General features: G+C 40.8%; 1 protein-coding gene across 1 annotated transcript in view; it reads right to left on the bottom strand.

Moving 5' to 3' along the window:
* Positions 1-24,205, bottom strand: part of UBN2 (ubinuclein 2) — a 51,414-nt gene that overhangs the window by 8,686 nt on the left and 18,523 nt on the right. The window contains 11 exon segments of the mRNA XM_080971886.1: positions 693-782; positions 1,570-1,816; positions 4,099-5,640; positions 7,530-7,572; positions 8,885-8,935; positions 15,959-16,102; positions 19,143-19,256; positions 20,821-20,939; positions 21,524-21,653; positions 23,029-23,069; positions 23,071-23,100. Of these exon segments, the coding sequence (XP_080828012.1) occupies positions 693-782; positions 1,570-1,816; positions 4,099-5,640; positions 7,530-7,572; positions 8,885-8,935; positions 15,959-16,102; positions 19,143-19,256; positions 20,821-20,939; positions 21,524-21,653; positions 23,029-23,069; positions 23,071-23,100 (2,551 nt within the window).

Below are 24,205 nucleotides of genomic sequence, written 5' to 3' on the forward strand. Positions count from 1 at the left end.
TCATATAAGGTAAATTGTCTTATTATGTAAATTACTCTCACGAAATGTATGTTATATGATGGAAACCTGCATTCCCACTTGGCAGCCTTTACAACAAAAACAATTTTCATGCAACACCTTTGTGGAATTCATTGCCACATTATGTGGTACATTCCAATAGTACAGCTGGGTTCAAAACTGGCAAAGACAAAACTTAGCAAGTAGGCAAATACTAAGAGGCCTAGCCATGCCAGATATGCCAGTATCCCAGCACCTGACTCCAGAAGCAAGAATGTGGGAGATAGGTTAATTGGTCTGTTTCGTTGAAATTCCACTCCAATTCTTTCTGAGAAATATTTATTTGAGAAAAATGCCTTATGAAAGAGCTCAGTTCACTTGTTATTTTATATATGCAGTGACAGATAATGAAAGTAGGTGAAAACCCAATATTCATCCCAAGTTGAGAATTCTTGAGATGTAGAGATAAACAGGCCCTCAAGCATTCTCAGAAGCCATTGCTAGGTCCTAGGGTTTTCTGGAGTACTTCTGGCAGCTGCCATCATGGAAATGTTGGAAAAACAGATTCTACAGCAGTTTTCACTATTGTAGAATTACGAAAGACTTAAGCCATGATGAGAAAATTGTTCTTTCACTTTTAAAAAGTGTTATTTCACTTTCTTTTTCTTTTAAAAAGACAAGATCTTTTTCCTTACCTGTATAAGCTTGCTGCAAGTGAGCAGGCAGAGGTGTGTGAGATAGCGCTGTTGCATGCTGAGCTCCAGGCGGTAAGCTCTTCAGTAAATCTGAAGTAGCGTGGATAATAAAAAACAAATACAACCACAAAAATTAAGAGCTAATTGATGCAAACAATCTACTTTGCATAAATGCACAAAGCAGCTTTACTTATTTTTGTCCAAAACATCTTCAGTAATGGTTACCAGTTCAATATGCATATGTTCTTTCAGTAAATGTAACAGATACATTCTTTAAAATGCCAAGTATGCAACCTAATTAAGGAAATATCCTGTTTGATACAACTTTTGTTTTTAATATATGCTATCCTGTGGTAGTGGAACAAGAAATATAGCTAAATAAATGTGTCAACTTAAGACTTCCCTAGAAACTAATATTAAACGTTCCAAGTCTAATATCAAACAAATACTGAAATCTACATTTGGTAAATAGGAAGGGAAAAAACTGCTTACAAAAGATGCACTTACGATATCAAAGGCAAAGCTTATTTTCGATTGTAAGCTATCGTGCTCATTTTAATCGATTTTCTGGGATGCAGAATGTTAGGGTTTTGTCCCACTTTATAAACAAAAATTTCTCCAATTCCAATTATCACAGGGCACTTCATCCAGAAAGGAAGTAAAAAATCAGTATGCACATAATGTGGAAAAACATACACATTTACACACATAATATTGAGAGTTTAAAAATAGCCATTAACAGCAACCAAAAAATAAAACCCTCACCTACAAACTGTGAAGTATTTCTAGAGATCCCTGCATTTTCCTTGCAATTACAGTGTTTATGTGAAAGGAGGCTTAAAGAAATTGGATGGGAAAAATATCTAGCCTTACTTACTCTGCGCTAGGCTGTGGTGGAAAGCCGCTGAGGTAGATCCCGAGTTGGTTGTTACTCCAGCTGTGTCTGTTCCAAAGCCAAGTAGTTCCAATGGGAACTGAAAGGGCACAGTCACAGGAACAAGGCTACCCAGCATCCCAAAAGGAGCCAATGGAGCAGATGTCACATTCTGATTGGTTACAGACAGGGGTGATGTCATGAGCGTCAAAGGTGAAGCATTTGCCAGTAATGATGCACCTGTTGTTGACTGTATAGAGACAAGTGTTACTTTTAAATCTGTTTTACAGCTTTTCTGGGACACACCCAAGAAAATAAGGTTAATTATATAAATATCTGAAGTTTTACTACCTAAACAAGGGTCATGCTTTTCTACACATTGTCTATGTGGCTTCTGGTACAACTTTATAAAATATTCAGGTAGCAGTGAGTGCTGTCTTCCCTTTTTGTCTTGCCATTAGTGTAAGTTACTGTTTCAACAATTAATAGTTTTAAATGGGAAAGTTTTATAATGCTTCAACCATTCCCTCAGCTTCTCTTTCCCACAGCATTGCATCCATTGCACTTACATTTAAAATTCAAGATTTTGTAACAGTGTTACTGAAGGCATAAATTATTTCATAGCACAATTTAATGTATGCTTACTTGGAAGTAAGTCCCAAGGAGTTCAAGGGGGCTTATCCCAGTAAGTGTACTCAGGATTGCAGTACCAGTTTAGGGAACAAAGCAGCTATAACCAAGAAACCCTAGTACAAGAAGGGAAGGATTTCTGCAGTTATCATAATTTATTATATGTATTACCATTCTAACATGTTCACTTCACCCTGAACATAGAAATATAGGAAGAACAGACAAGAATCAAATGCAGCAATCTTTGAGTGTGTGCTAAAACTATGGCAAGAGAATACTGGATGGGGTTTGGATGAGTTGGCCCAATCTGCCAGGCTATGCCAGGCTCTGCAACTGTTGAGCTACCAGCTTCGCACAATAAACTATGGGTCAGTGGAAGATAGTGCTGCAGTATGCTGCTGGTAATAGCCAGCGGCTGCAATCTCCTCAGGAACCCTCACACATTTGTGACTTTTTTTGGCTTAGCATTATATGCAAGCCAGCTGTGTGTCAATAAACGGATGCTCTAGAAACTAACACAGTAAATGCTGAAAAGGACTACATAAAATGGTATGAATGTATGAAGTTCAGAAAGCTCTTGGAAGATTTGATACACAAAGAAAGAAATGTAGAAGCAGAAAATATTACAGTGAAAGCCGAGTTAGGCTTTTAGATGAAGGACCGCAGGTAAGAAGGCTTGCAGTATAGCTACACTGGCTGTAGGTCCTACCATTGGATGAAAGGGAGGCTGACAAGCATAGTATTAGCTGCTTTTTCTGCCCAAGGCCCCTCATTAAGAAAGTGGTAGCAGACATGGAGTCTGAAGCAGTTATATAGAAGAATGGACCAAATAAATATTAATTTTGGGAACAGTTGCTTTTATAAGCAATGCTTTACTTTAAGTAATGCTACATTTAAGGAAATAAAAATGATTGCTGCTTAAATTATGGCAGGATACAACAGAAGAGTAATAAAACATCAGACAAGCACCATTGATTAAAATTGTTCAGACTGACAATATGGACTAATTCGTGTGTGTTTAACTCATGAGATGGTGAGGCCTATTCCATATAGGAAATTATAGACTAGAATGAATATTAGTAGATAGAACTTGTAGCAAACATCACAGAAAAACACTGTAGCACCAGAATTGCTTTGGCTTGCTTACCTGGGTTATGTTCAAGTCTAAAGTAATATACAAATTTAAAATAACACTTTTATAACAAAAAGATAGAAGATGTTGATTAAAATAAGAAAACAGAGAGGGGAGTGAAAAATGAAAAAGAGTTTCTCACATGAAACTGCTTTTTCCATGTAATGTGAATTAGTCTTGAAACAAATCTCAACATGCTACTGTAAATATGCTGAAGTTTGCTCCCACTGTGTATTGTGCTAAACAAATGTCTCGTTTATGCCAAGAGTGACTAGGGTTTTCCCCACCTACTTCAAATATAATAAATTCTCACTTATTCTATACTGTGAATCACATAAGGGATATGTGGGATACAAATCACATATATACCCCTATCTCACATCACTTGCTGCCACTGGCAGGGCAGAGAAATGCACAAAATAATCACACCGCAAAATGGGGTGAGCACTTTACTGAGTAAAAGCCAACATAGGCTGCTGTTTTCAGTGTCACACAGTGTGCAGTTCCACCCTTAGGGTGCAAATTGTCTCTTTTGAACTTTAGAGCTTCATACCCTCTCATCAGTGTGAAGGTTTCTATTTACATTTAGGATGTAATCCTACACATGCTAAGTTAAAGAGTTAGTTCCACTGAACTCAATGAGGCTTACTTCTTAATAGACATGTAGAGAATTGCGCTATTAGTGTAATTACATTTATAAGGAAGGATAAATAGCCCAAAATAGAATACACATGTTATGCCTATAATGAGCTTTCACATTCAACACATACCTGCACACTGGCTGGTATAACTGTAGACCCTGAGGCAGAAGATGGTCTGTGTGGAGTTGACAATTGTTTAGTAGCACCCTGTGTTCCACTTCCTGCTGCCCCAGAGATACTAGTCCTATTAGCTCCACTTGAATTAAGATTGCTGCCTCTGTTGACAGGTACATTCATTCCAACTCCACTTAAATTGCTTTTGCCAACAGTTCCAGAGGCAGAAGAGCTGGACAATTTTGAAGGAGCCTGAGGGTTCTTTGCTGGTTGAAGGCATGAGGTGCGGTTAGAGGACAGTAAATTAATTGTAGGAGACTGCCTGCTGACATTTGCTCCACTGGGCTGTTTGTGAAGGGAATTGTTGCTGCTAGAGTGACCACTCTGGGATACTAGTGCACTTGAACTGGAAGAACTGGAAGATGATAGAGGCTTGGGTGTTGAAGTGGACCTTGATGAGGATAGTTTAGGTGACACAATAGGTTTGGGTGTTACAGAAGGCTTGGGTGCTGTGGGCTTAGGAGAGGCAGCAGGTTTGGGGGAAGGAACCATGGAGAAAGGAGGCTTGAAACCCTGGGCAGAAACTTGTGATACCATGGTCTTGGCTAAATAGTTACTAGAGGTAGAGGTGCTGGATGCTGTCCGAGACACAAGTGGGTGAGCCATCTGGGAACTACTCCCAGACGTGGTGCTAGTCAAAGGAAGGCGGTATGTTACTGGTTTATCTGATGTCTTGGTAATTGGGGACGAACAAGAGAGTTTAGGGTTGCTACTTAGTTTCACCACAGGATTGGTGTGAGATTTACTAATAGTTGCTTGTAGAGGAGACACATATTTTTGTTGGGCAGCTGACTGCTGGTGAACCTTTGTTATTTGTAATGCTGAAGAGCCACAACCGTGGGCTTCTGAAGAGGATACAAGGACAGACGTATCCTTTGGTCTCTGAGAAGCAGAGGAAGCTGTGGCTTGGATCTTACAGGAGGAAGAAATGTGGGCCTGTGAAGAGGAAGCAGCTTGAATCTGGCTTGACCTCTGTAATCCTTGTTGCAGAAGCTTGGCTGGCAAGGGCTCCAAGGAAACCTTGGGATTCTGAATTGAAGACCCAGCAATAAGGCCTGAAGAGATACCAGTCTGAAGTAAATCCTGGGATTTCTTTGGTCCTGGTCCTGTGTGCCCAGCTATAAGACTTGAAGAATGTGGTGTTTGAACAGTCTCTACCTTTTTTGAAGATGACAGAGGTAACTTGCTCATTATACTTGCTAACTTCTCTTCTCTCAGCCCAGGCCGAGGTCTTGAAGTTGGTGTCTCTACAGAGGGCACAACAGGAGAACTCTTGGCTCCATTGTTAATAACAGCCAGAACATCAGAAATGGATTCCAATGATGGTGGATTGAAGGAGAGATCTTCATCCAGTGAATCATCTAGGCAGATGGTCTCCGGAGTAGGATTACAGCTAGAACTGGCCAGGGCAGTGACAGGTGTGCTGGTACTTGAAGCAGGAACACAAGCTGAAGTAAAAGGGGTACAGACTCTTTGTTCCTTCTTTGGACTAGAATCCTAGTGTGAAGAAATAATGAAAATTAAAATATCATTCTGCAAGTAAGAAGGAAGAAATTTCAAAGAATGCTTGTGTCTTGCCTGTTTGTAATCATGCATGGTTCCATTACTGTAGTTTATTTGATACCAGATTGCAAAAACAAGTATACTTGCTTATCAGTTTTAATTTTTTAAGCCCTGCAGGGTGTAGTTATTTAAAAGAAAACCTAAAGCTACTACTGAATCTGTTAAAAAGAGAGATTACTCCCATATGAGGCCACTAAGCCCTGCTACAGGTGCTCTGTTCTAAATACCTTCTGTCCAAGAAATAAATTTGTTTAGGACATGCTGTGATGCTTCTCACTTTTGGAACTCAGTCCACAAGAAAGCATGCATGAACCATAAATTGTGTAATTTTAAAAATATAATTAATTCCGTTTTTGACTTGATCAGGTTGGATTAAATGGCTTTATTTTAAATGTTACTAGTATATATTGTGGTCCATTTTCCATTGTAATTTAACTGTTTTTATATTGTTCTCTACCTTGAGTTTCCATTACAAAGTATGGCAGGGTATAAAATTAAGACTCAAGAAAAAATGTGATAATAGTAGACATATGGGGATAGCTCAGTCGGTAGAGCATGAGACTCAATATGGGTCTGCTCCATATCTTAAGTGAACATGGGGCTGTGATTTTAAATATATATAGGGCTTGAGGGATGACTAAAGGTTCCCACTATTCTTATTTCCACAATCAATTTTCTGATATCTCTTTTCCACCGACCAGGAATGGACATCAAAAGGAAGTCTGACTTTCAGGATAGTGTCTGTGGAAGGAGTTGCAGGGGAAAAACAGTTATGGGGACATAGCTTAGTATCCCGTGTGTGCTAAACACTTTATCTTGGGTATCACTGGGATAGGCCCACCTTAAAAATACTGTATAGATCTGTCTCCCATCACATGACTTTGAGTGCTAGACAACAAATCCGTTTTAAAGGTCATACCAATTAATAGTTAATAAAAGACTTCATGACACTAATTTCTAGAATGCTCATAATACAACATGATGCAATCTCTTTTTTATTGCAGAAGAAAGCCAATATTCTTAACTGAATCAATTACCATTAAGATGCATGAACTATAGTGTGTCACCAAAAAGTAATACTGCTTAAATATATTTCCTCCCCTAATTTTGTCTCAGCTTCTCGGCTGCAACGAAAACACTATGTAATATTATCCAGTTTTGCATCAGTAAAAATATCAAGAGGAGCCTCAGGTGCACATTTTCGAGTGCAAGTACATTGAACCTTCCAGATATCATACAAATTCTACAAGCTCTGGAAGGAATTATATACCTTAAAATTATTACCCATGGAGCAATCAACTCTGCAGCAAGCTTTTCATGAAGACCACACTGCTCAGCAATTTTTTCATTTGCTGACAAAAAGGGGATCTGGGTAGCCCTGGGCTATCTTTCAGTCTAACGAATCTCAGAAGATTCAGGTAGGTAGCCATGCTGGTCTGACGCAGTTGAAATAAATAAAAAAATGTCCAGTAGCACCTTAGAGACCAACTAAGTTTGTTCTGGGTATAAGCTTTCGTGTGCATGCACACATGGTATCTGAAGAAGTGTGCATGCACACGAAAGCTTATACCTAGAACAAACCTAGTTGGCCTCTAAGGTACTACTGGACAGTTTTTAATTTTTTTTATGTATCTCAGAAGATTGGTGTAAAGGTAGCACGCCATGTATATTGCCTTGAGATCCTTGATGAAAGCATGCAATACAAAGGTGAGAAAGAAAAAGCCAGATGGGTGGATTAAGTGCTAAAGTTTCAGATCTGTGAAACTTTACATCTTGCTGAATTTTTATTACTATCTATTTCTTCAGTTTGACTTATTACTTACCTTTGCTTTGGGTTTAGGTGCCAGAATCACCTTCTTCTTTGCCCTAGTGAGCACAAATTTATAGTTAGAGGGCAATCTATGATTTTTAATTAGAAGTGTCAGAGCCCTATGAAAGGCCTTAAATCTGTTGGCCATAAACACAAGGCTGGCTAGGTATGGGCAGACACGTTCAAAGAGAAAAAAGTGGAAACACAACTTAATTGAAACCTAGGGGAGATTTTGCAAATATGCATGCACCCAGGATTTTGACTATAATTTGCTTCTGAGAAGGTGGCTCCACAAAATCCATTTGTTGATCTTTAAACTCACCAACTTACTGAACTTTGAGGTTCATGTTGTGTGGACACCATTAGAGAAAGAAACAGAAAATAGTCTCATATCCACATGAAGCACAACTATGCCAAGTCTAAATTTTGGTCCTCCTCTTGAGACAGTTCATTTAACAACTGTATTTTGAATACAAGCTGACCCCCTACTGGAGTACTGAGTTTTCATAATGAAAATGGTGAAAATTTGTAAATATGCATATTTGTGATTACTAGCACTCTGTTCTGGATCTGAGGCCTGAGCCAAATCAGTCATATTGAGAGGGCCTCAGACTAGTCAGGTACATATAGCCACAGGTTGCTGTGAGTTGTATTGAACTGGCCCAGAGATCCATGACTGTCAGGGGGCAGGGTATCAGGCAGTAGCGAGGAACAAGCCGGGCAGAAAAACCATACAAGGAGGCAGAGACCCCTCTGATAAGTGGCTGCGTCTTCCTAGGGGAAGGTAGGCCTGATGCTGCAGCTCTCCTTCCTGCCTGACAACCTGCAGGATCAATGCCTCCACTGAACTTCACAAGCAGGAAAGCCATTTACAAAGCAGTCCCACACAGGATTGGTCCTGTTAGCTAGGGATCATGGGAGTTGTAGGCCAAAACATCTGGAGGGCCGCAGGTTGGGGTGCCTGATCTAGATCAATAATTTCAAACATCATCTTTCTCACAAACGCCTCCTTCCACTTTCAACATTTCATCGCAATAATATCCAGTTAATTCTGTGATGTCAATCTGGTAAATGTATGACTTGTAGATTAAAATCTAGAATTATACAGGCAACATTTGACTAGTTCCAGAGGGATTTCCCCTTGGCATACTGAAGCACACTATCATACAATGTATTTCACCAGTAATTTGAACTACACAAAATACACGGGTTCAAACTTTATTCTAACAAGCCTCCCATCCCCGGGCCTCAGACAAGCACTTTATGGGTCTGCAAACAATAGTATGAAAAGCTAAGTAAATGAATATAGAAGAGTACATATATATATATATATATATATATATATATATATGCTTATGTTACACTCACGGAGCAGATGTAAGATGATTATGAACACTTCGACTCTCTTTAAAGAGCATCCTATAAAGAGAGAGGGAGAGCAAAGAATTCCACATTATCAAATATCAACAATTTCTCCAGAATTAAATGATTCACCATATGCCATGCTATGAACTTACCAGTTTATTTAAACAGTTATTTGACCCAAGATGATGTAATCAGGTTAAAATATGCACAGTAGTTTTCAATAGAGATAATAGCTACACTAGAAGAATACTGCTTACGAAATGTTGTTGTCTTCAGTAAGACTGATGAAATATTATTAATATGTTTCGATCAAACATGGTTTGTTAATCACTTCCTGACATTCAAATGTCTACACAGCTCCCTCAGGTGAGATATAAGTGAAGAGATGCAAGGACAAAAATAACTCAAAATCTACTGCAGGCGTTCCCAACATTTTTTGCTCTGGGGGCACATTTGGCAATCTGAGAAACTGCTGTGGGTACCACCCCAGAATGATTGCTGTGGGGGATTGCCAATAACTTGCTCTAGAAACAGAGTACAGTGGTACCTCAGTTTACAAACTTAATCCGTTCCAGAAGTCCGTTCTTAAACCGAAACTGTTCTTAAACCGAGGCATGCTTTCCCTAATGAGGCCTCCCGCTGCCGGTGCCCTTCCACCATTCAGCTTCCGTTTTTAGACCGAGGTAAAGTTCGCAAACTGGGATACTACTTCCGGTTTTGCGGAGTTTGTAAACCGAATAGTTTGTAAACAGGGCTGTTCTTAAACTGAGGTACCACTGTACAACCTCTTCATACAAGACAAAACACCAACCATCCCAAAACTAATGCTAATCCTCCCCCCCAAAAAAGACTCAAGACAAAAATGTGTGCCCTTAACAGACACATCTTAACCTCTCAAAAAGGAAAGAGACATGTAGACCCCCAACCAACCCCCCAAAAAGTAAGGAAGGCACATATTCCCCCACGAAACACAATACAAATCAGACAACACACACAAACCCTCCACCACTACCTGTGAACAAAAGGTAACCCTCCGACACACACACAAAAGAAACAAGCTAAAAAAACCTCTTCCCCAAACACATAAAACTTACTTCCTACTACCTCCGTCCCCCATGCTTACAATGCAGGATGTTTTTCAAAAAGTTTTAGAATGGACTGGAAAGAAAAACACCAGTCTTTGGCTCGACACCCTCTTCCTTTCTTATAAAGTCTGTGTGGGGCTCTGAGGAAAGGGAAAAGGGCAAGGCAATTGAAGGACTGCACTTTACTTCCCAGCCAGCCCAGCTGCACAAAGTAAAAACAAAAAAACACACCCAAAAACCCTGGTGGACGCTAAAGAGGGTGTCAGAAGGTTATGAGATTCCCATGGGGGTTTCAGATCTATAGTACATCTTGTCACTGCTTCAGATTGAACTAATTTACAATAACAGACTGAGCCACTACAAATTGGCCCAGGTATTATCTATGTAATTTCACTCAAACTGTATAATCTGGAACATGTTTAATCAGAAGAAAGCCTCACTGCAGATTCAGAACCACCATGATTTCTTGAAATGTTAGGCCAACCTTTCAATGTAATGCTCTCAGGATGTTTCCAGTTACAACTCCCATCCTCTACAATCTTGGCCATCTGGGCTGGTGTTGATGGGAGTTGTAGTTCAAAACATCTGGAGGGCACCAGAAGAGGCAGTTTGACCACCCCCTTTTCCACAGTCTTGTTACAACTAGAAATCTTCTTCTGGAATTTAGCACAGCACAGTACATAGTCATCATATCTAGAGGTATTTCAGCTCTAAGTTGGAAAATCTTCACCAAATACCTTGGGAAAGATTATTTTATACCCTGGGTGTAAATCTATGACCACAATCTCAGTGAGTGGTGTCCTTCCAAAATCACCCAGTACCCAGTCCAATTTAGGCAAATGTTACTCAAGCACCTAACTACATAGGGCAGCAGAACTTGCTAACTTCGCTGGCATTTAAGCCCCAGAACATTGGTTAATTACCAAGAATAGGCTTTCTAAATTGGCATGGGAAGATACCCACAGAAGGGGTTGTGTCTTTGACTTGCCCAAGGCAGGGATATGTGACTGGCTGATCTGCATGTCCCCCTCCAGCTCACTGCAGCTTAGAGCAGAATAAGAATTCTTTAGCATTAACAGAGAAAACATGAATAGGAATTTGGAATTTTTGGTCAGTCTGAGGGCCAGGGCTTAGTAACATTTACAGATTTTGAACCAGACAAGGGGAAGTGAGATTTGAACCTGTTCTTTCCAGGTGAGTTGTTAGGTATTAAAAGAATAGCTGTCAGTGAAGGTAAGAAAGTTCCTTTAAAAGGTCATCACGTTTATCATCACTCAGTCACCTAACCAGGCATATTGCCTCTGAAGAGAACTACTATGCTCAACAATGACCATATATTAAGCCAAAATATGCACAATCCCCTTCACAAGGACCCTTCAGTCAAACTACGAAGCCTCTAATTATGTAGCTACACCTTCCCAGTATGAAACTACAGTAGAGTTCTTCTGGTTTAATTGCAGCTCACACTAAGGGGCAACATGCTTAATAAGATGAGGTTAAGGAGATAGCTCAACTGGTAAAGCATGAGACTCTTAATCTCAGAGTTGTGGGTTCAGGCCCCATGCTGGGCAAGAGATTCCTGCAAATCCAGGTGTTTGGCCTAGATGACCCACAGGGTCCCTTCCAACTCTACAATTCTATTATTATTAGCTCTATGATCATCCAAGCAGGTCAAAGGGTGCAAAGTCTCCACTGACACATGACTTTTTCCTGGAATGTGTTTGTTAGCAGACATTCATGGTAATCTTGAAATTGGTTTATCAATATGTATCAAAAAGAGAGGTTCTTCATGAGAATGGCACCCCAAGGAAATTCACATACTAATGTAGCACACACACAAAAACACTGTCAAAATTGGGCAGATCTGGTAGCCATTAAAATGAAAAAAAGATAAGGGCTCTAGGAGGCTTGGTATGGTCAGAATCACTTCCAGAGTTAACGCTAAATAAATAAATTATGGTAAATGAGCCACCATAGCTGCTAGAGGGCCATGAAAATTTGTGTCCTGTGCTTTTTAGACTCATCTACCCATGTACTATCTGAAATCAGGGGAGTGCATTGGTTCGGATTTTTTTTAGCTCTCCTACCACACTGCTTGGCAAACAGAACATGATCAGAATTGCTGGCTTTGCACATATATTTATCTAACACTATAGACATCAAACATGATTTGTTATCAATTTTTACTTAAATGAAGACTGAACCAGATATGGATCTGGCCTGTGTAGCCAAAAAGGTTCTGCACCCACGCTTTAAATAAGGAAACAAATTGTAAGAGCAATTGACACACCTTGTGAACCCCTCACAATATCATTTGTTAGCACAAGTTTTATTTATTCATTCATTTGCTTTACTGACCTTTATTCTCAAGCTTTTCAGTAGGAAATTTTCCAGTTACAGAAACTGTATTAGATCATGTTAGGATACTCTCATATGCAGGCTGCTAATTACCGTATTTTTCACCCTATAGGACACACCGGCCCATAGGATGCACCTAGATTTGGGGGGGGGGAAATGAAGGGGAAAAAATTATTCCCCCCCCCAGGCACGGGGCTGGGGTGGGGGAAGTCCAAGCTTCCCCCACCCCAGCCCCCAGAACAGGCAGCTCTCCGCAAGCCGTTGGGAGGCCAGCGCGAAGTCGCACCGGGCTCCCACAGCTTGCGGAGAGCTGCACAAAGCCCGCTCTGGGAGCTTGTGGGGCTGGGGGAAGCCTGAGCTTCCCCCGTCCCCAGCCCCCAGAACGGGTCCCAGAGCGATCCCGAAGCTGCGCGCAGCTTCGCAATCGCTCTGGGAGCTTGCGGGGCTGGGGCCGGGGGAAGCCCGCCCCAGCCTGCAAACCACGTCAGGAGACAGCGGGATGACACGCTGCGCCTCCCCGCTGTCCCCCAAGCTTGTGAGCACCGACCCCTCTCGCTCTCCAGGATTCAGCGAAAGCCTGCATTCGCCCCATAGGATGCACACACATTTCCCCTTCATTTTTGGAGGGGAAAAAGTGCGTCCTATAGGGCGAAAAATACGATATCTCTCCTCAAGCTTTTCACATCCTTTCTTACCTAAGCTGATGTCCTGCAGCTTGTCTTTGTCTTGTCTATCTTAGATTGCAAATTCTTCAAAGCTGGAAACAAGTTTCGCTGTTCATAAAGAGCCAGGCATATTTACCGCACTAAATACACATTAATACATTGTAATAATTGTGCCATTGTGACAACCCACTATTAAAGGTCATATCTGACCAGCAGCCAATTAATGGACTTCATTAATTATTTGTAGTAACAATGCTGCTTATTTCAAGTTGACTTTACTGAAAGCTACAACTAGTATCCTAAATTTAGTGCTCCCATTGGACTGTCAGAGAACGCACAGTTGGAATCAGTTCAAGGTGAGGTTTGAAAGACTGAATTACGGTAATTTACTTCAGTGTACACAACTGCGTTGGACATCCTGGGATAGGCTACACTATAAAATAATGCAAGGTAGAAAGCTGCATAAACACATCAGTTAATCAGGGATTATTCTAAGCTAAAAACATGGCCCATGTAGTCCAGCACCCTGTTCTCACAGTGGCCAAAGAGATGCCCATGGTAAGCTACAACAAGAGTGGTAATAAACCACTTTAAACATGTTGCTTCTCTTAAGTCAGTGCATGTATGTGCCTGTATAGCAAAATCATATTTCAAATTTCTTTTCAGTTGTACACTACCACCAATTGTTTTTTTACAACTATAATAACTGGCAGAAATGGTTACCATTGTGCATTTGGGTTACCATTATGTATTTGGGTTAGACTATTACTTTGGCCACCTCATGAGAAGAGAAGACTCCCTGGAAAAGACCCTGATGTTGGGAAAGATGGAGGGCACAAGCAGAAGGGAATGACAGAGGACGAGATGGTTGGACAGTGTTCTTGAAGCTACCAGCATGAGTTTGACTAAACGGCGGGAGGGAGTGGAAGACAGGAGTGCCTGGCGTGCTCTGGTCCATGGGGTCACAAGGAGTCGGACACGACTAAACGACTAAACAGCAAAATTGTTCTAAATGGCTGCTTCTGGTTTCATCTTTATCATTTTCTACTTTTAAATAACTTATTTCAACATTTTTTGGGGGTAAAAACTGTTTTTAGCATGATTATTGTCAAGCTCACACTTATTTACTTTTGTTCTCTAACAGTAAGCCATTTCATTATCTCTTCTTTGAATAGTTCTTGGATGTGAACTAACAGAGGTTTCTTAAAGAAGTTGAACAGTTGCTGAAACCACCAGAAAATCTCCAGTGATTTGCTTCAAATACTCTGATAGATGGGCAGAGCAGCATCTGGGCTGATCATCATGCAGATCCATTAAAATAGCGACATCTAACCTCCTAATTCAGGTCCAAATCCTTAGACTTATAAAAAAGCCAAATTAATATAACCACTGTGAGTGGAACTACTACTAAACTGCTATTTTAAGTGGGTGAAAACAAGCACCAGTCACTTTAAACAAAAAGTATCATCTATTATAGTACCTATAACTCCAGTGGAACCTGTAATTCATACTACTATAATTTATATGGTATGCACGTAGGCCCCGTTTACCAAACACACATGTGTTTCCTGGAAATCATTTGTTAGGTGAGCATTCACACAAGTCCACAATTTCCATTTATTCTAATCTGTGATTTGCCAGATCTCTCTGCTCCTTCCCTCCATGGTTGCACCCAACCAGCAAAAGAGAGAAGGGAAAAACTGATTTGACCAATCTCTCCTGCTCTCTGATTTGTCCCCTTTCTTTCTCCCCTTCCTATCTCCATGGTTTCTACCCGAAAATGGCCACCACCAACAAACAAAGCACAAACAAATAAGGAAGTAAGGCAGTGGGCAAACTCAGCAAGTATGGATTATCGCCAACTGGAGACGGAATCAGCTTCTCCTCAGTGCAACATTTTACTACTTGTTATAGGAAAGAATATCTGTAACCTGACAAGAACTTCAAAGTTTTAGGTATAGAAGACTAAGCAGAACGTTGTTCAAAATCATTTTCTATAGTATTGGCTGCTCAAATCTGAACATCAAGGAAACGGCCTCATAAACACTATGCATTGATATGCACCCAGTGACACTGCAGAACCTAGTAGATATTAAGAAAATAGAGCTTAGATGGTTCTGTCTTTTCCTATCAGGCTAGTCCTAAGAAGTGGTGGTGGGAGATTGTTCAGTTTCACTATGAGACTTCGCTGCAGCATTCCCCTGCATCTTGTTTAACATATACCTGAGGAAGTCTGTGTGGAGATTTGACATAAGGTGTCACTACTATCTTCATATACACTCACTCACTCTCTCGAAATATGCTTTCAACTTATTCAGGCCTTACAATCTTGCCCCATTTCAGTAGCTTGGTGTAATCAAGTGTCAGATGGAAAGCTGTGACTGCATTCAAACAAAACTTTTGGTAACATTTGGGAAAATGTTGACAAACAGCAATAAAATCCACATAATCTTTTTATAAGTTGCTTTGGATATATGTATTTTGCAAAAGTAAGGTATAATATTTTAAATAACTGTTTCATGCTTTCGACTTAGGTTTTTGGGTATTCTTAGATACACTGCCATGCCTTGAATTCCAAGCTACAATGGTGGCTAATGCTACTTTTGCTCAATGAGATAGGCCTAACTAAAACTGCTTCTTCATCTGAATTACAGTATATAAAATCAGCCAAGTATACTCTGTTGATTCATTCATCTATGTACCTTGTATGGAAAAGGGCGTGCAGAATGGACGGTGCCTATAACTGAACTTCCCTTTACCTTTGACACTCAAAGCCCTAGACTATTTCAAGACTTCTTCATTGGGGTTGACTTTTTGTAGCTGAAGCTAAGCTTTTAAGGGTGTGATTATTTCAAATATTAAGGATCTTAAGGATGTGGTGCATGAGAAAACTTGATACTGTAGTTTACATGCTTAAATTCTGAATTCCACTTAATAAGTCATTCTTCAAATCTAATCAGGTACCATACCTAGCTTGCATCCAGCCTTTCGGCCAAAGTGGCTTCACCTCAGTCTCCATAAAGGCCTTGAGGTAATCTTCTGCAGATTGGCTTTTATTTGGCTCTAGCTCATAACATCCCAGTTTTATCTTGATAAGGTTACACAGCAATGACCTGTTGAAAGAAACCCGACAGCCTCAAGCACAACTGCTTTACCATTAACATGTCAAAAGTAATCTGTGTACACCTATCCTAGAACCTCACAAACCTCCTCTCCCCCAACAGGATTTACTAGACTTGTTGTAGATCCACTCCCCCTGCCTTTTCTGCTATACCTTTTAGGCAAGCTACACTGTGCATCCTATTCTACATTATATAACAGTTTAGTTTTCTTTCTTTTTGTTACAGCTATATCCTTGTTTCCATAACTCACAATTCACACAACCCAGGTTATCAAAGAATTCTGCAGACAGTTATTCCAAATGCGACACTGTCCACACTTAATATATTTAATATAAATATATTAAGCAAAACTGCTTTTGGATACCCTTGCCATGGAATCAGATTTAAGAAATGTTGTTAAGCAAACTGAGAGAATGCATAAAACACAAAGGCGTGGAATATAAAGGAGGAGGGGGAGGAAGGAATGGAAGTGACAACTGGTTTTGGGGTAGAAATTGGTACTGAGACAGCTCTGGTCGCCCTAACAGATGATCTCCGTAGACAGCTAGATGGAGGCAGGTCAGGACTGCTGATTCTTTTAGATTTGTCAGCAGACTTCAACATGGTCGATCATGTACTTTTGGACCACTGCCTTGCCAATGTGGGGATTCAGGGCACAGTCCGACAATGGCTGTGCTCCTTTATCTCAGGTCGGGGACAGAGGGTGGCGCTAGGGAAGGAGTTGTCATCGTGGCACTCCTTGGTGTGCGGAGTGCCGCAGGGCGCAATCCTTTCCCTGATGCTTTTCAATATCTTTATGCGTCCCCTTGCCCAGGTTGCCCGGAGTTTTGGGCTGGGTTGTCATCAATATGCTGATGACACCCAGCTTTATCTATTGATGGACGGCCGCCCTGACTCGGGATCCTATTCATCCAGTGCTTTACCAGTTGCATTGGCTCCCGGTGGAGTACAGGGTCAGGTTTAAGGTGCTGGTTTTGACCTTTAAAGCCCTATGCGGCCTAGGACCCTTGTACCTACAGGACCACCTCTCCTGGTATGCCCCGCGGAGGACCTTAAGGTCCATAAATAACAACACTTTGGAGGTCCCAAGCCTCAAGGAGGTTAGATTGGTTTCAACTAGGGCCAGGGCCTTTTCACCACTGGCCCCAACGTTGTGGAACGCTCTGTCACAAGAGACTAGTGCCCTGCAGGATTTGACATTTTTCCGCAGGGCCTGCAAGATGGAGCTGTTCCGCCTGGCCTTTGGCTTAGACTCACTCTGACCACTCTGGGATTTGGTATATAAATTTTCCCTTGGCTTTTTTGCTGGCCCATGTGGGACCAGCATGGATAGCTGGCTCGGGTGAATATCTGATATTTCCTCCCTTTACTGACTTGATTTATGGGCTACTACTAAAATGAGGCTGCAATTTAAGCTGTATTGTAAGCTGTATTTTAATTAACTGGTTGTTGTTGTTGTTGTTGTTCTATTACGTATTATTGTAATTCATATTTGGTGTTAACCGCCCTTAGCCCAGCCCTGGCCGGGGAGGGCGGGGTATAAATAACAACAACAACAACAACAACAACAACAACAACAACAACAAAACAACAACAACAACAACAGGCACTTCCCCATCCCCAAAATGGAAACAAAAGAGGACTACTGCATCACAGCAGTAAACCAGACAACCAGTGTCTGAGGCTGTTGTCCTGACTAAATGCTTTCTGAATTGTTGCTTCACCAGCAAATGGGAAGTTAGACCCAATTGGGAGGGTACAGCAAATAAAAGGTGCAGATGTCCATATTTTGCCGAGGAACAAAGGAGATTGCTTTGCACCCACACTTTCCTATTTTCCCTCTGCAATTACTGAGACAGGAGAGTCAGTTGTATGCTCTAAACATCTAAGCTATTTGTACTGGGCAGTAGAATAGCCAAGAATAATAATCTAGGCGACCAAAATTCAAAGGCGCTTCACATAATCCAAATAACATGATCCAAATAAAAGCAAAGATCCTAGAATTAGAACTCTGGCATAGCCGAATATAGGAAGCACTAGTAAGGGGAAGAATGGGCAGGTATATACCATTACATAGGTACATAGTATGTAAAATACTATATGCACCATACATTCCATAGCACCTGGGAAGTATTTTGGGTAACCTAGTAAGGTTTTATTATTCGGCTCTATTTCCCTAATGTATCTGGATGAGAAGTGATGCAGGTACAAATCAGTGCTTAAACACAATGGAAAGCATGATGAGGGTCAATAAAATGAAGCTGAATCCCAACAAAACAGAGGTCCTGTGGGCAAATGGTTCTCAGATCTGGGAATTGGTGCCTTGTCTAGTCTAGATGGAACTGCATTCTCCCTGAAATAACAGGGGCATAGTTTGGGGTACTTCTTGAACTGGCACTGGAGACTCAGGTGATCACAAGACATTTGGAGGAGCCCCTTCTGGTGGTGCCATAGCTGCTCAGATTCATCTGGCATCCATCAAGAAAAGGGAATTCTCTGCAGTGACGTGTATTTTGGGCAAGTTTCCTTTTGAGATTCACTACTTTCAGTAATGTGTTTTCCACTGGCCATTAAAAATATGCTTGTTCACCTAAGAATTTTTTTTTTCAATTATTGACTGCCAAGCCACTTATTTTTACCTACTTTTGATTCTGTGCTTTTATATTTTGTGTTTTAATGTAGTTTTAGGACATTATTAAATTATGTTGTATGCTGCTTTGTCATATTAAGTGAGCAGCAGCATATAATTCCTTTCAATAAATAAATAAAGCATACAAGAGAATTAATTTTCATCTCATTAGCCTTCTAAACATTATACCCTTGTGCATTATACTAGCCACAAATCAATTTAAATTTGTGACAACTATAATTGTGCATTTATTGGGATGGGGGGAGACTTAGAAACAGGAATTGCTAGCACTCCTTTTTCTGGCAGTCAGGGTGTGAGGTAAGTTAGATTGTGATGTGAGAATTGCGGTGCAATGACTAAAAAGGACATTGCAGTGGACAAACAAGCAACATAATACCATACCTCACTGTCTCATCCCAGCGGAATTTCTTTCTTGGACCTGCAACCCTTTTTCCTGGCTTCTCATCCTCCTCCTCCTCAGAAGCATTCTTGTCTCGCTCATCTTCTGCTTGCATTCTAGAACAAAAGAGCAATTATGTTTCTGGCAACGATATACCTTTGGACTTATTTCTGCAACATTATTTTTCAGAAAAAGTTGCTTGCTATTATCCGATATTTGAATGGCCATCTGTACAGTCCCATGTATGGGTCCTCTCCCTGTGCAAAGCAAGCCTGATGAACACCCTAGAGCTCTAGCCATTTAAAAGGAAAATTAATTATATTTGCATGCTTTGGGCAGCAAGGTGAGCACCTTCTCCCTGAGTTCTTTCACAATAAAATAGTGGCTAGCGGTCATTTCCTCTCACAAGGAGACCCTAACTAGGATACAGCATCCTTGTTTAGTGAACTTCAGGGAATGCAGGCAAAAGTGCCTTTCTAAGGTCACGGTAAGTATTTTCCGTAGGAGTACCACAGGCATGCAAGAAATGCAGGAAGAAAAACGCATTAGCAACCATAAAGTGAGACAATAAAAGAAACAAAAAAATAGGGAACTAAGTTCTGTCATGGAGAAACTTTCCTTAGCTGCTACAAACTCAGTCAGAAGAGAGCTGAGTGGGAAAGCATTTGTTCTAAATCTGAAAATGTGTAGATCTACAAAATTTCCTTTAAGAGCAGGGGATATATGCACCAACTCCCTTATAACAGCTCTAGAAAGTTCACAAAATTTATGCTTTGCACAGGTGAGGAATCCATATGTGGGACTATCAGAGAACATAAGGAGCTTCAGCTTCTAATTATACATACAATTATGTGACTATCATGCTCCCTGCAACACAATAACCATAGTTCCAAGTTCATTACATTATTGCAAATTCTTCCTACACTGTTATTGGGAGTGTAACAGATTCCCAAGGGCACCTGTTGTATTTTAGATGAGATATACAGTATTTATAGTTTTGCTGTTTGCTTTATATTCTGCTATTATTTATTTGTAAACAGTTTGGGTAGTAAGTGATATATAAATATAAGAAATAACATAAATAAGTAAGTACTTACCTTGGCTACTCCATACCAATACATTTTCCCATAGTAAAGAATGTGGCCCAGGAGATTGCTAGTGCTCCCTGTGGCTTTACTGCCATGGCTAGCGATTCTTTTTAAAAAAAGAATTAAAAGTTATTTTGAGAACTGCATATAAAAGAGAATTTCTAGCTGCAGCAACAAAGCTGCAGCAGCACTAGCAACCTCCTAGGCCACCATCTCCAGAACACCTTGCTCTGCAGGAGCCCTGGCCCTTCCTCAGACCAAGAAAGAGGAGAGGGAGACCTGGAGGCAGTGACACAACCAGTGCTGCTGCTGCATTAGCAGCAACAAAGCAATTGACAAGGAAGGAAGGAAGGAAGGAAGGAAGGAAGGGAGGAAAAGGAGTAAGCAGGACTCAGGCATCTGCCTTAGGTGGTGTAGTATCTTGCACTGGCCCTGTTAGGAGATGGCATAATTCAAAAGAGCAACCATAAAACAGATACAGAAGGCCACAAGTACACCCCTCCAGATAAAGTGCTAGCATTTGCATAACCCTACTTTCCTCCATAAATCCTCCACATAAACCAAGTGAGATATATCTGGGTAATGTACATACTTGGCATTCTTGGCCTGACTGTGTGCATGGCAGTCTTCCTGATATTTGTATAGTTGTTCAGGCATGACACAGCTGACAGCCAATTTCAATTTTTGCAATGGTTCCTTCAGACGGTCATCCTGAGAAAACACAATCATTAGTGATGCAAGTAGTCTTGCCAACTGATTTATGTATTGCTTCTCAGAGACTGCACAGTTCCCCTTCATCCTGAACCACCTCAAACATTTTTCAACTTCTGAAACAACTTGGATTCGGGGGGGGGGGGGGGGAGCTACTGGAAGCCTTTAATTCTGCTTTCATCAAGAATGAAGTTAGCCTATCATATTAGCAATAAGAGCTTGCGTTTAATCTTTTAATATGATAAAAATGATAAAGAACCAAAAAATGAGGTTCATGGTTTCTTGCCAAACAAAGCAGAAGTAGTAAATCAAGGTTTGTTCTTGGCTTTGAGCTTGTGCTTCATTTGGAGAGAAAACTATAAGCCCAGGTTCACACATCAAATGACAAGACAATATCTTGCTTCACAGCACAGCCAGGAGTCAGACAGGAGCAGAGTGCTCTTACTAATTAAATCATGATTTAAAATTAACTCTATTTGACATTACATATATACCACATCAGTGGCTTAATTCTACAGAGAACCCAGTCTAGTCCATCTTCTACAGCCCATGCTAAAATATACAACTGCTGCAGTTATGCTTACCTGGACATTGAGGTGCAGTTTCTTCAAACGCTTTATCAGTGTGTCCTTACTGCACGGCACAAAAGCCTCGAGGTGAGAGTATACTCCACTGCGGATGGTAGGACACAATTCCTGTAACTGCAACTCAATACTGACAAATAAAACAGAAAGTCACAATTAATGAGAAAAATTGCACCACTGCTTCTACTCACTGTTCATAAAAAGGGCATTTATGTTATACGACAGAGGAACTGCAATACTAGAATTGTTTTCCCCTACATGCATTAATATAACTGTCATGAGACAAGATTGGCTATACTCATCTTTCAGGCTCTGACAGGGTAGCCAGAACAGAAGTATAGCCCTTAGAATAGGTATAGATGTGGATTACGCAAAATTGCCCTAGCTACAGGAAACAATTAATACCCATTGTTTCATACATAATGTAGTATATCTCCCACCACATTCAATGTCCCTCCCTTCCATCTGAGATAAAAATTTAGACTAAACTCTTGGGGAGCAGCAATCTCTTTTTGCTGCTATTACTTCATTAAGCACCATGTGATGAATGCTACATCATATGTAAAAATATAGAAGAAGAGTTTGGATTTGATATCCCGCTTTATCACTACCCTAAGGAGTCTCAAAGCGGCTAACATTCTCCTATCCCTTCCTCCCCCACAACAAACACTCTGTGAGGTAAGTGGGGCTGAAAGACTTCAAAGAAGTGTGACTTGCCCAAGGTCACCCAGCAGCTGCATGTGGAGGAGTGGAGACACGAACCCGGTTCACCAGATTATGAGACTACTGCTCTTAACCACTACACCACACTGGCTCTCTATAGCTATCAAATAAACATCTTATGTAGATTAATTCAGAAGTATCAGCTGCCACACTATGATTATGTAAGTTTCCAGACTTGTACAATACAAATTCAAAAGAATTTAAACATACAGTAGTTTTTCCCTTGTAAATCCAAAGATCATCAGCAAATGAACAATACTAATTAAATTTCTATGGGTAACTTAAAGCTTTTCTGTCCTGGACATTGTCATCTGCTCTGCTCCTGGATCTGATCTGTTGGGAAGGGAGGCAGATAAAACTGCTTCCTCGGAGCGACTGCTCTTAATCAAGGGCAACAAGTGCAAGGCAGCCAGAACCACCACTGACATGGGTAAGGAGCTATAATTCTTCTAGACAGCCAGAACCTGCGCAGACATACTTGTATAACTGTGTTACAAGAACTGCAACTTTAAGAACATGTGCATACTTTCCCCTCTTCCCTCTCATTCCTTTTTCCTTGTAAGCCTGGTAGTTTTAGACTGCGAACCTGAGAGCAGAGACCATCTTAGTACTGATTTGTGTAAGCTGCTCTTGAGAGCCACTCAGACTAAAGGGTAGGGTATAAACATCTTAAAATAAAAACGATGAATAAATGAAGTCTGTCTACTTCATGGCCTAGAAATAAGGACAACCATTCTGTTGCATAAGCACAACATTTTCCTCAAAACCAAGGGAACACTTACTCAAGCAAGATATTATTCATGTCCTGTGTGAAGAATTTTTTTTCTGCCTTCTTTGTCAAAGAGCTTGGCAGCCTAGAAACAGCAATAAAAACACAGGTACTTTGAGTACACTTAATGTCAAAAATCTTCAGTGTTTTATGATACACACACACACACACACACACACAAAGGTAAATCACCCTTGGACAGTTAAGTCCAGTCAAAGGTGACTATGGGATGCTATGCTCATCTTGCTTTTCAGGTCAAGGGAGCCGGCATTTGTCCACAGACAGCTTTCCAGGTTATGTGGCCAGCAGGACTAAACCACTTCTGGCACAGCGGAACACTGTGACGGAAGCCAGAGCATGCACCAAAACACTGTTTACCTTCCCTCTGCAGTGGTACCTATTTATCTACTTGCACTGGCCTGCTTTCAAACTGCTAGATTGGCAGAAGGTGGGACAGAGCAACAGGAGCTCACCCCATCAAGCGGATTTGAACTGCCAACCTTCCGATCAGCAAGCCCAAGAGGCTCAGTGCTTTAGAATTAGACCACAGTGCCACCTGCATCCACCACACCCACACACAGTTACCCTCTGCTGACTAATCATAAGATGTAACCACCAACGATGTGACAGAGAAGTTGATCCTGCAAAACCTGGCCTTAGCTCCCTTTACAGCCATTTCTGTTACAACCATATCCTAAATCAGTTCGTAATGATGTATGCATAATGCATACAAGGATGTATGCATTACGTATGCATTATCAAATTATTTTGAATAGTTTTTTTATTAGGAGATGGTAGGGATAATGTATTGCTGATGTGTGTGTGCGCTTGTGTTTATATGTATTCTAGTTTTACATGCTATGTTGTGCATCAAAAAAGTATACAAATCAAGTGACTGACCTGCCATTTACAGTCTCTTGTAAGAAACAACAAATAGCATCAGAGAAGAAATTGCAGCATTTGCAAGTTTAATACAAACTGTTAATGACACATAACTAGAGGAGAATAAGTCTACCACTCACCCAGTGACACTGAGTTGTTTCCAATGGTGTAAGTCAGCTGATGGAAAATTTCCACCAGCAGAACAGAGAGGGAACAACTTCAGGTGATTCCCCCTCATCCCTACAGCCCCCGCTCTAAATCTGCTCCAAAGGGTAATGGAAGCCCACACAAATAGGTGCAAGGGGGAG

The sequence above is a fragment of the Podarcis pityusensis genome (assembly GCF_964106645.2).
Source record: "Podarcis pityusensis genome assembly, chromosome: 10".
NCBI lineage: Eukaryota > Metazoa > Chordata > Lepidosauria > Squamata > Lacertidae > Podarcis > Podarcis pityusensis.